General features: G+C 33.7%; 1 protein-coding gene across 11 annotated transcripts in view; it reads left to right on the forward strand.

The window, feature by feature from the left end:
- Window positions 1-13,625, forward strand: part of NBEA (neurobeachin) — a 739,922-nt gene that overhangs the window by 113,255 nt on the left and 613,042 nt on the right. For all 11 annotated transcript variants that reach the window (XM_031655705.1, XM_031655707.1, XM_031655708.1 and 8 more), the window contains exons 7-8: window positions 2,403-2,522; window positions 5,093-5,239. In XM_031655705.1, the coding sequence (XP_031511565.1) occupies window positions 2,403-2,522; window positions 5,093-5,239 (267 nt within the window). The remainder of the gene's footprint in view (window positions 1-2,402; window positions 2,523-5,092; window positions 5,240-13,625) is intronic.

Raw genomic sequence — 13,625 nt, forward strand, 5'->3', positions numbered from 1 at the left:
CTCTCAGTACATTTTTTGAACGAATGAATGATTCTGAAAGGTAAATAATAATCAATTTTAGCATAAATGAACCTCATCATGAGGACATAGTAGATAAAAACAAAATAGCAGTTTAGTTAATGGTATGTCATTTATGGGTGCCAAATACATTGGGAACTTTTCTTCATAGTTTTCATATATTATCTATCTATAATATTCACAAGGAATCCATAAAGTAGGCATTATTATTCCGCTTTTTCAGAGATGAAAATAGGTTCAGAGATGCTAAGTAATTTGCCAAAAGCCATAGAGCTAGTAACTTGGGAATCCAATTCATGTCTTTATGAAGTAAAATTCTTGCTGCCCAGTACATTGAGTTATCTGGAGTAGTAAGAACATTGAGTTATCTGGAGTAGTAAGAATTCAGTAAGTATTGTTTGAATGAGTACTTTGTCTTATAGCAAGTACACCAATAAGTATAAGATTACATCTAGTATTTATCTTAAAACTGTCTTTGGGCAGGAAATCTTTGCCTATATGTAGGCATTTATTTGTGTCCCTTCTCTTTAAAAATGCAAAGTTTTTACACATTTTACTCCACAATATAAAGTTTGTATCTTCTATGTTATTTAGGTAGCATTCTGGTTGAATATTTTCAAATTCAGTGAAAGTAATATATGCAAACTTTAATTCTTATACTTGTAAACTTCTGTAAGATTTTTCTTAAATTTATTTGACGCTCTTTTTTATGGTTTCTTCTTGATAATTTTGTATTATTTAGAAACAATTGTTAAATGACTACATTAAAGATTTTCTCTTCTGATTTTAATCAGGGCTAACATATATATTGGTTTCGAATCAAGTGGAAGACTTAGTTTGCAATAAATTAATAATTACCTGGAATGAAAAAAAACTTAAAAAAAGGATGTGCGTTTTAGACAGTTAAATGTCTTGACCTGACCTTGCTTTTATAGAAGGACACTGTTGTTTTGTATTACTGACTTTTTTGAGTTCTCTAACACACTATTTTTTTTCTTTTTCTTTTCTTTTTGTTTTTTTTTGTTTTTTGTTTTTTGAGACAACATCTTGTCCTGTCGCCCAGGCTGGAGTGCGGTGGTGCAATCTTGGCTCACTGCAATCTCTGCCTCCCAGGTTCAAGTGATTCTTGTGCCTCAACCTCCCGAGTAGCTGGGATTACAGGCACATGCCACCATGCCTGGCTAATTTTTGTATTTTTAGTAGAGACAGCATTTCACCATGTTGGCCAGGCTGGTCTCGAACTTCTGACATCAACTGATCTGCCCACCTTGGCCTCCTAAAGTGCTGGGATTACAGGCATGAGCCGCCGTGTCCAGTCTATTTTTATTTTCTAAATTGAAATGAACAAAATTGAATTTTGCTCAAAGTATTTTAGATACCTTGAAATAACTAATATTTTAGTGATTAAGGATTATTACAACTTTTTATTTCTCAAAATATATATGAAATAATTGAATAGTGCATTTAAATAATCTGTAGAAGAAAGTTTGTATTTTATATTTTGGAGGGAGGGAGAAACCGGTTAATTTTCCCCCCGTTCAGAAAGCATACTTGTTCAAATGTTTACAAATCATTTGTATTTTTCTATACTTTAGAAAAAAATATTTCTATATGCTCAATTTTAGGCTATTAACTCTCAAGCGACTAAAGGTTGTTTCAGATATCAAACCATCCATATTAAAATAGGTACTTAAAATGCTTTTTGATACCAGTAACTGTAAAATGGGCACTTAATATGAACTCATTCATTTATTCTTAATAAATATTCCCACATTAAGTTATTAATTATATAATTATCACTGGATTTACTAAATCTAAATTGTGAAATTGAAGCTACCTAAATCTTATTATAGATGCTAAAATGTTGTTTCTTTGACAGATCTTTCCTGACCACGCAATTCAAAGTAGAATCCTAGTTTATTCTTTTTCAGTTTATACTGTTCTTTTTCTCCTCACTGTAATCACCATGATTTATAATTCTACATTTGTTTAATTGTGTCATATATATTTCTTTTACTAGCTCATAAATTCTAGGAGAACTGGTCAGCCTTGGGTATCTGCAGTGCCTGGCACAATGTAAATTTTAAATGAATGAACACAAATAAATTATATTTCCACAATTTCACATCTTGGTATAGTGGAAGGAATATCACTGTGGAGGTCAAGGGGTTGTAGTTCTTGTCTTCTCCAAGAATATTCTTTATGTGCTACTTCTACCATCTGTGAAATGAGAGATTGGAGGGGGAGCTTGAGGAAGTGGTATTAGATGATCATTAATAGTCCTGTCAGCATATTCTTGTAGGGTTTTATGAATGTTATAATTGCATTGTAGACCATAATAACCAAACATTACATATTGATATATTTGCTTTTTTTTATTTAAGTGGTACATGATCAGCATTGTCCACATTTACAATCGATGGAGGAACAGTGAAATTCGGTGTTATGTTAATGGACAACTGGTATCTTATGGTGATATGGCTTGGCATGTTAACACAAATGATGTAAGTCTTTATTTTTCTGTCTGTGTTTTCATTTGAGAGAATGATCTATCATTACAATATGAATTGAATTATAAAATAGTTTGGTAGCAACTTAAAACTTTGAAAATTTATTCTTTTTATTAAATGAATCTTTCATTGTTAAATTTAGTATAAGAAAATTGCTAAAAGACATGATTAATGATAAAAAACAGAAACATTTGGCCAAAGTTTTAAGTTTTTTAGATCAAAAACCTTGAATCTTATATTCTGTTTTTTCCAGCATCAAGCACTAAAAAATGTGGTTTACCCCTTATTTAGATATAAGAAGACCCTAAACAAAAGTATAACATATAGTCACTATTATTCATTACATAGTGATAAATGCTATGGGGAAAATAAATTGGGCATACAGAAAGTGTAGGTGTAGGGAAGGGAGAAGCCAGATATTGCAGAGATGATTTTAGCAGAAAGAGTTGAGCAAGCAAGGTGTGTGGGGAACTTGTTCTATTCCGTGGGAACAGTGAGTGCAAAGGCTTTGAGGCAGAATAGGAAAGTTCAAGGAAAAGGCAATTTGTCTGAAGCAGAGGGAGGAGGAGGCATGAGGTTAGGCAGAAATCATTTTGGCCTTCATAAGCAAACAAGGCCTGGGCTTTCGCATCTTACTCAGCTTAAAAATCCTTGGAAGGTTTTCAGCAGAGAAGTGATGTGTGCTTCTATTTTAGAACCATCAGTCTGCCTGCAGTATTGAGAATATTTTGAAGGGAAATTACTGAAGCAGGAAGATCACTTAAATCGCTTATTGCAATAAAACAAAGAGACTATATTAGTTTCTATCAGTATGTTAGCAGTGGAAGAAGTGACACAGTAGGATTCTAGGTAGAGGATAACTAGAATTAAAACCTCAAGGGTCCTTATGATTTCTCTACTTTGGACTTTCTGTTGTCTACATTCTGGCCTGTCAGAGCCAAAGTGAAGGTTTGTTTTAATGCTGAAAGTACCTCCAAGCTCAGTAATATACAACCCTTCAAGCATACCTGGTTTTATAAGAACTTACCTGTTAAACACAATTCATTTCTGAGTTTTGTTTGCATCTCTCTAGGCTTTCATCTCCCAAAGGGCAGGGATTTGCTTATCCTGTTTTGTATTCTTTTAGCTAGCATGTGCGTATGGTCCATAGTTTGTCCCGTAGATAGGGACTTGGCAGACTACACCCTATGAGCCAAATCAGACCTTCCCCCTGTTTCTGGTTTTGTATAAGCTGGGGGCTAAGAATCTTGGCTTTTAATTTTTTAAGTTTTTTTTTTTTTTTTTTTTTTTAAAGAGACACAAACCAAATCAAAGCAGAATGGGACAGAAACCAGGTGTGGCAGGCAAAGTTTAAAATATTTTCTGTCTGTCCCTTTATAGAAAAAGTTGCTTTTCTCTGCCATAGAAACTCATGGTTGAGCCACAACCAATAAATATTTAATAGAATGTTGTTTTCAGAATTAGAATACACAGATGAAATTCTCCTTTTTATCTTCTCTGCAGAGGAGATCTTCTCTCCAGAGTCATTTTATTATAGAGTGGAAGAAACCCCAGTGGTCTTCTTGACTCGTTAAATGATAAGACAGTATCTTGGAAAGAAAAGGCTTACTTTTTTGGTTATTTGTAATAGTGCCCTAAGAAGTGGAGAATTCTAGATAATAACACATATATACATACTTTAGGCAGTTAAAATTCCTATACTTCTAATTAGAGATTGGATATTTAATGGCGACAATTTTTTTTTGCCTTTGTACCCCATTCACAATTTTTTTACTTTATTGAAGTACCAAAAGTACTTCTTACATATATAATTCTTGCTTATTCGTACTAAGGTGTGAAATAGCCTGTGGGGATAGGGGAAGGGAACTGAGCCATGACTGCTTTCCCTGGTTTCGGTGGGTGGGGTATAAGAAGTAGAGGCTGGAAGGATCTTGTTAAGCTTTTGGCTTCTTCAGTGCTGAATTCCTCATGTGGAGAGCACTGTATCATCGGCTTTAAGAAGCAGATCTTAGTCTTATTGTTTATTTGATTCTGTGTAATTCCTACTCATATATGAGAAGGGATTGATTTTCTTTGTGTCTTTTACTTAATATAGAGGAATAGAGGAATAGATTCGTAATTTCAAAAATAAAGTAGAATAAAAAAATTATACCCTATGTGTTCATGATTAAATGTTAGAATAGTCATTCCCTTGATTCAGATCAATCTCTCTATATATGGATCATTATACATCATTACAGTTGTATATTAGTTTAACTTTTGTAAATAAATAATTATAAGCTCTTTTGCCTTTAACTGTAATATTTGAAAAGTGGTAAGTCTGAAGATTGAGTAGGTGGCTACTGTTTGTTTGCTTAAACATAAGTGTGCATGTAACTGATCATTTTTCCCAAAAAACTTGACTGGCATTTATTATTTAAATAATAAAGTCTTAATTGATGCTTTCTGCTATTATTTTTGTTATGTTTTAAAATATTCTTGATAATGGAGGCTGATTTAAGGATTTAAACCTTTTTGTCATTAAAAATAATGCATTTGATTTTTTTTATGACTTTTAAAAATAGAGCTATGACAAGTGCTTTCTTGGATCATCAGAAACTGCTGATGCAAATAGGGTATTCTGTGGTCAACTTGGAGCCGTGTATGTGTTCAGTGAAGCACTCAACCCAGCACAGATATTTGCAATTCATCAGTTAGGACCTGGATATAAGGTAGTAATAACTGTAATTTTATAAATTCTATGGAGAGTTTTAGATGTAAAATGTGGTGTAATTTTTAGTGAAAATCTTTCTCTAATATGGTTTAAGAGTCATTTCTATTTTTTTAGAATGTAGTCAGTTTTTATTATATGTTTCTTTTTGGTTCAAAGATGCTTTTTTCTCAACTGTTTTCTCTTTATAAACTTTTTATTCTTCAGAATATTTTCTAATACTGGTGGCATGCCTTTTGTTAACAATTCTGAAATAATCTTATAAAACTATTTTGCTTAATGTAGTATTTAAAATACAAAAATTTGAAACATACATATTACAGAGTGAACACAATAAAGAACTTGTTAATATTACTGGTAACTTAGAAAGAAGAGTTAAAGATTTAGAAGGAAAGTAAGATAATATACTTCAGGGACCTGAAATTATTCAATTTTAGCTTATATTTTTGCTTTAATTGCTCTAAGTGAGGAAGTAGGTACAGTAGTGAGTATACTAATTTAGCAAAACTAATGTAATTTATCATTTTTTTTTTGTTTTTTAAACTTTCAAAGCAAAGACTCTCGGTAAGATAGAGCATGCACATATATGAGTTAGTTTTAAATGTGAAGTATACCTGGCTAGGGGAGTGTATAGGGGTTCTATTTAAATCACATTAGGAATTGTGAAGTCTCAAACTACTGGGAGCTGAAAGAGAATTACACATTATCGTCAAAGTGTTTATAATTCTGAAGGAGTACTTGTCTTGTATGGAGGTGTGGTTTTTTATTGAACTCAATTTAAATAATGTGAACGTTGTGTTATGGAAAGGAGTAGTAAATATTAAAAATATTCCCTCTTTGGCCTTTGTATTTTTGCATTGGTATTTCTCTTTTTATGTCATTTATATATAGATAGAGAGAGCGTGAGACAGAGAGAGAGAGGAAAGTTTGAATTTACCCATATTAAAATACCTTTTTGTTCTCAATGACTTTAATAACCGTAATAATATTGAAGAATAATAATGCTATTATTTTTATGTCAAGGTAACAATACTTGCTATCATATATTCTCCATATCATTTTTGTTTTTGTCTTACTAGCTCTAGAAATGCATTTGTGCTTGTACAGCTGCTTTTTCTTTCATGGGTCGTTTTGTTGGGTTTGCATCCTGGTTCTGCCATTGTTGATCTTGCATAGGAATATTTTTGTAATTCACATTTTTTATTAATATGCGGCCTGCTTTTCTTTCCTACTTCTTTGAGTTGTTTCATAAAATACTTGCAATGTCTTTTTAAGCTCTAATAGAATGATACTGAATAGAGTGACAAGCAAACAAATGAAATATAAAAAGGTAGAATATCAAGAAAATACAAATCCAATATGATTGCTAATGCAAAATTGCAGAATTGATGGGCGCTTCCTTGCAACATCAAGGAAAAGGGCTGAATATAAGCAATTTTGTAATTCTTCTATTCACAAAGAAGCAAATTTTGTCCTGAACAGCTTTGCAAATTTTGTAATTTGTAGTATTCTTTTCACAAGTCTTTCTTGTCGTTCTTTTTAACAACAGTGATAATGAGCAGTAACCCTGTCAACATGTGTGCACAGCTCATGTGACATAGTGTATCCTTGTTTTCCTAACACACAGTAGAGTACCTAAAGTCAGAACTTTTAAGAGAGAAACCTGTAAATTTGGGCATTACATCAGAGAGTATTTTATTAAGTTTTGAACGTTCTCAGCTCACCGCACCCATTGTTGTTAGTGGGGGTTGATGATAAATCCATGGATACATGCATTTTCTCAATTTGTAAATATTATAAGTACAATTGCTACCGTGACAGGCATCAGCAAAAATTTTTCATATTAAAAAACTTTTTTTTTTTGTAGGAATTCAGAAAATGTAGGGAAGGAAGAATGCATATGATCAGATTGTGTTTTGATAGAAGAAAAGCTGAGTAGTTCACACATTATACTCACAATTATCTTGGTAAAGTCACTTCCTGTGAGTGAAGGGGTAGAGGGCTACAGTGGAATTTTTAAGGTATAGGGAATATAATAACTAGTGGACATTTGGATAAATCCCAAATGGAGTTTAAATTACTTAGTGTTGTATAATAACATAGTATTTATATGTTTTGCCTTGAGTTATATGGAACTTTCTTTCATTGTAATGGTCAGACAATATTTATGATTCTGAGTTTAGTGTAGATAGCATGTCAACATATGGGCTTCGAAATTAGTAAAATAAGTTAATTCTACCTTCAAATAATGTCATCAAACTATATATTCAATGGAGCCTGTTACAAATGATTTTGACTTGTTGGTCACTGGAGTGCCAGGTAATTTTTGTTCTGTCGAACATTTGGTTTTGAGCATTGCAGCTTATCAGTAAAAATTCTGTACTTGGTTATATTCTGGCAGTAATAAGTTAGGGTATCACTTATTAACTAAATAAACCATTCAGTTTGGAAAGTAAAATACAGAAATTCAGAAAATATTTAAAATACAGAAAATCTCACTGTAGATTTGTCTAGTATGGTAAAATTTACTACCAGGTAAGTTCACTGTGGATCTCTATTTGGAGTTATTTAATGTCTTCGAGATTATAACATCTTGTGTATCAGATGGCCCTTTGACATAAGCTTGCAAATCAGATTTAAGCAAAGGTTTTATATTTTATAATTATTACTAGATATTTTATCAGTGTTACATTAACCCTTGTGGCAAGCAGTTAGTCTTCATTGCCAGATATTTGAAAATTTAGCTTTCAGTTCTCTCCTTCATTTATGAATATCGTAACATAATGGTATTTATAATTTGCTATATCATAATAAAGTTCTAACTGATAAGAGAAAAAGTATAACACAACCTCCAAAATTAAAATTCACTTCAGAGGATTTCCAATACTTGTACGGAGGGGTGAGCTCCTAACAAACTGATATTCTCACAAATAACCATTTGCAAACTCTGCACATAATGTAGATAACATCTATTTGAGGGTTATGGAGATTGAATAAAAGCAGGCAGGCTTTGGAGGGTAGTCAATATATGGAACAGTCAGTCTACATGGCTTGATATCCCCATTTTTTGCTTTTATAGGAAACTTTCTGGCCAGAAAATTTCTCTATAATATTGTACAGAGCAATAGTCACAAAATTTAGCATATAATCCAAAAGTACTTATTCTAAAAATAGTCAGGAAAATGTGACTTATTCTCAAGGGAAGAGAAAATCATCATATACCAACTCCAAGATAACCCACATGTTGGAAATACCACATGAAGTCTATTATAACTAGTGAGGTAGAGAAAAATTTACTTACAATGAATTAAAAGATAGGAAGTGTCAACCATGAAATAAAACAAAATCAGATGGCAGTTCTAGAACTGAAAAATATATCAAAATTAAAAAACTGTATGGGCTTATTAGCAGAGTTAATATGATAGAGAAGTAAATGAACTTGAGTATAGATTGATATAAACTTGGAAGAGAGTTATGAAAGATTGGGGTAAGAAAATAGAACCCTGGAGATGTATGGGGCAATTTTGAAAGGTCTAATAGACACAGTGTAAGTGAAAGAGCCAGAAAAAATATTTGAATAAATGATGATCAAAAACTTCTCAGATTTGGTAAAAGGCTTATATTTATAGATTGAAGAAACTCTGAAAATTCCAACCAAAATAAATGCAAAGAGAACCAAAGTAGGCACATTACAGTCAAAGTGTGGAAAACCAAAGATAAAGAGAAAATCTTGTAAGCAGGCAGAGGAAAACTAGACATTGATAAGGGAACAATAATTTGAATATCTGTACGAATCTCATCAGAAAGCAGGAAAGCCATAGAGGTGGAACAAAATCCTTAAAGTTATGAATGGAAGAAAAAAATCTATCAACATAGAATTTTTTTATCCAGTGGAAATATTCTTTAAGTCTTTTGAAAGAAAATTAAAGAAATTTGTTGTTATTTGACTGTCATTACTGACTGAGGAAGAAAACCTGGATGATTAGGAGTATATACATGTAATACATATGACAACTAACGGAAAGATTTGGGGAGAGGCTATAAATGCATCTATATAGTTGAAAAGTTACTGTATGTTACAACGTGTCTTGATAGAATGATGTTGACTACAATTCAATGGCTAAAGCAAAATTAACAAAGTGAAAATTGCATGTCTTTTCTTGAATGATAGGTAAATGTGTATCCAGTATTTCATTTACCTATAGCATATGCTCTAGACCCCTCTTTCAAATTAAAGGTAACAAAAGCTCAGTTGAAAGGAAAAACAAAATAAATAATTGCTAGCTACTACAGGTGAGGTAAATGAAATACAAATAATGAGCCTTCACTAATTCATCTGTTCATTCTTTTATTAAACATGTGGACACTCTTCTAGATGTTAGGGATATAACAATTAAACAAAACCAACAAAAACCCCTGCCTGTATTTTGGAGAAGTAGGGTGTGCAGTATCATGGGAGAAGACCGGTAACAAAACAAAAGAAAAATAAATAGTGTCTATGTGATGATGAGAGCTATGAGACACACAAAGCAGGTAAAAAAGATGGAAGTTGATGCTAGCTAAGTGGATATCTGGGGAAAAGCTTTAAGGTTAAATGCCAGAGCAAGAAGGAAGGCCATTAGCAGAAGCTTACTTCACAGATTAAAGAACACTGTGACTGTGTTCCTGTGACTGTCACAGAAGGAGCAAGGGGGAGCGTCAAAGATTAATTCAGAAAACAACTATATGCTTTCAGAGGATTTTTATGACTTCATTTCTGCTCTTGAGTGAGAGGGACAGTCATTGAAAAGTTTTGAGTGTCCTGGCCTAATACCAATTTGAAAAGGATCACTCTGGTTACTATGGTAAATAGGGAGAAAAGGTGGAAATAGGGAGACTAGTTAGGGGACTGTTGGAGTTATTTAGTGAAAGAGCTCTGGAAAGTATTGAGACTTGATTAGATTTTTGATAAAGCATATCTAAAATATCTAAGACTCTGAAAGGTCAGCTTTTGGACATACTTTGGAGGTAGTGCCAGTAGGATTTTCTGTCACTGTGAACATAGGTTAAGGGAGCAAGAGAGGATTGAGAGGAGCAAGAAACCCCATGAATTTTAGCCCGAACAACTGACCTGATGGATTTGTCCTCATGAGATGGGGAGGACTATGAAGAAATAAGTTTTGGCAGAGAAGATCAAATATTTGGTTATGGACATAGGTTATGGACATAGTTGTTTGAGATGACCGATAGATATCTAAATGGAAAAATGAAGTACGTCTGGAGTTCAGAGGCGACATCTAGGTTGGAGATAGAAATTTGGCATTGGCAGGATATGGACAGGATTTAAAGGTAAAGGACTGGGTGTGGGTACCAATGAAGTGAGTTCAGAGAAAAAGATAACTGAGAAATGAGTCCTTTGGAAAGCCAGTGTTTGTAAGTTGAGGAGATGCAGACGAATCAGCAAAGGAGAATGAGAAAAGCAAGGGAATAATGAGAAAAAGCAGGAGAGTGTGGTGCTTTAACTTGACCTGTTTGAAGTTAAATCTCCTTTCTTCTTCAGTGAGGATACTGATTGTCAAATAGACACAGGATAATAGATTAGAAAATCCCATAATTATACATAAAGAACAGTCTCAGAATAACAATACCAATAATGTCCAATTGTTATAATTACTGAAAATGCAGTTAATTAGTTTTTGCGTATGTTTCTTCATTCTCCCTCTTGCCATTTTTAAAATAGTTGAGGTATGTTACAAGGTGAATTATGTTCCCCTAAAATTCACTAAAATTCTAACCCTCAGTAGTCTGTAAGGTGACTGTTTTTGAAGACAGGATCTTTAAAGAGGTAATTGAGATTAAGTAAACCAAATATTTGATCTTCTCTGCCAAAACTTATTTCTTCATAGTCCTCCCCATCTCATGAGGACAAATCTTAAGAGATTTAAGATTAAATCTCTTAAATTGAGATTTAAGAGGTAATTGAGATTTAGTTATTGGGTCCTAATCCGATATGACTAGTATCCTCATAAAGAGGAGGAAATTAGGACACAGACACATGCAAAGAGAAGACCATGTGAAGACACAGGGAAGAAAAGGTGGTTAGGCTATCTTCAAACCAAGGCGAGAGTCTTCAGAAGAAAACCCTGCTGACACCCATATACATCCTCCAGAACTATGGGAAATTAAACTTCTTTTATTTAAGCCATCTAGACTCTGGTACTTTGTCATAGCAGACTCAGCAAGCTAATACAAGGTCTTATCTGCATTGTGAGCACACACAGTTTTTACATACCATTCTGTCTTAACTCTTACATAATCCTAGTTCTGTAAGTTCCTGTGTGTTTAAGGCTTATATTATTTCCTTATATTGATGTGTTTTGGCTGTGTTTTAGCTGTTTCTATAGTAGATTCCTCAGGAAGAGTTCATAGAAATAGTATTTCTTGAGGAATGCATTCCCTGACTTTTCTTTCTTTGGATGTCTTAAATATGCTACTAATTTTTCTCTGGCATGGGGTATTGGTATTGAAAGTCTGTTGACAATGTAGTATCTTCTCCATTACAAGGCACTTAGTCTTGTTAGATGTTCGAAGGATTTTTTTTTTCTTTTTCCTTAAATCTAGTAATTTTGCTAGATATATCTTGGGGTTGGTCATTGTGAGTTAACTTCCCAGGTATGTGGTGTGCACTTTCATATGTAGTTTGCATCTTTTCATATTTTAAGAAATTGTTATTGTACTATACTTTTAGAATTTCTTCTATTTCCTTGCTTTGGTTTTCTTCTCCAGACTTGACTATGCATGTTTATTTACTTTGTTTATCTTTAACATTTCTCTTAAATCACTTCTGTTATTTCACTTTCTCTTAAATCTTTATCTCCTTCTTTATTTCTCTCTCATTTTAAAATTTAAAAGTAAAATAAAAATTACAGAAAAGCTACAAGGACTATGCCAGTCAGTTTTTTTCCTGAACCATGAGAGTGACTACTGACATGATGCTCCATCATTCCTGAATGTTATGTTCCTACAAGTGAGAACATTCTTTCACGTAATATTGTGTAACATGAAATCAAGAGGTTAACATCGATTTGTTACTAATATTTAATTCTCAGACCCCATTAAATTTTTGCTAACTGTTGTATAATGTCTTTTATAGTAAAAAGATCCAGTTTACTGCATTTACATTATAATACATCAAACAGCTTCTCAGTCTTTCCTTCATTTTCCATATGGATGCTCTCTTTACCTGAGGCAGGTGTTGGCTTCTTTTCTGGCTGCCTTCCATCATGGATGCACTCTTAACCCTCCCTCAGTTCTAGCACAATATACTGAGCTAGGCTGTTGACCTGATACCTTCCCCATCCTTCTGGAGCCCCAGGTTTCTTTACCTCCTGCTGGACAACCCTCTTATTCAGATGCTACCCTCTCTAGAACTCTTGACACCCCATCCTAGCTTACTCCTTTAGGCAATGGCTCCCTGCCCTGCTGGTGTTGTGCCTTCCCTTGCCTGGTTGCTTCCCTTTGTGCATATTCTCTCATCTTTCTCAGGCTACAACAACCTGAGCCAGGCACCGCCCCCCCCCCCGCCCCGCCCCATGAGGATGCCCTCCTCTGCCTGCCCAGGCTCTGACCTGCCAAGCCACACACCAGATGAATGATTTTCAACCCCCACTGTAGATTCAGCTGCCTCCCAAGGTTTGCCATCTCCTCTCAGGCAGATGCTTTCTCATCCTTTTCAGGCTCTGACTCCCTACACAGAGAAGTCCTTAGTGTACTTAACCTTCCTTACCTTGCACATACTCAGAAACTTTATGTCAAGGCACAACCCACTTACCTCTTCCTTGTTGTTTCAGGTAGAAGCCCTATCACTTTTTTAGAATTTTGACATCATGAACTGAGCAGCTCTCCTACCTACCCTTCCTGCCCTTCTTATGCTCTGACATCCTGCAACAAATTGCACTATGTTGTTGGCTGTAGGTTTTTCATAGATGCTTTTTTTAGTAGATAGAAGTTCCATTCTACTCCTACTTTGTTCAATGCTTTCTATCATAAAAAGTGTTAGATTCTGTCAAATATGCTTTGTGTGTCTGTTGAGATAATAGTATGTTAATCAGTCTAGGTACAGGCTTGTTAATAGTGTTGATCTTTTCAAAGAACTGGCTTTTGGTTTCATTTTGTTTTCACAGTTTTCTTATTCTCTATTTCATTAAGTTCTTCTATAATTATTTTTATTTTTTTCTTTCTGCTTGTTTTATGTTTAGTTTGCTTTTTTGCTTCCAGGGACATAAGGTGGGAGGTTTAGTTGTTGATTTGAAGTCTTCTTTTTAAATACAAACATTTACAGGTATAAATTTCTAAGTGCCTTAACTGCTTATATTTTGATATTTGTGTCTTTATTCATCTTAAAATAT

This window comes from Papio anubis, chromosome 15 (genome assembly GCF_008728515.1).
Source record: "Papio anubis isolate 15944 chromosome 15, Panubis1.0, whole genome shotgun sequence".
In the NCBI taxonomy this organism is placed as follows: domain Eukaryota; kingdom Metazoa; phylum Chordata; class Mammalia; order Primates; family Cercopithecidae; genus Papio; species Papio anubis.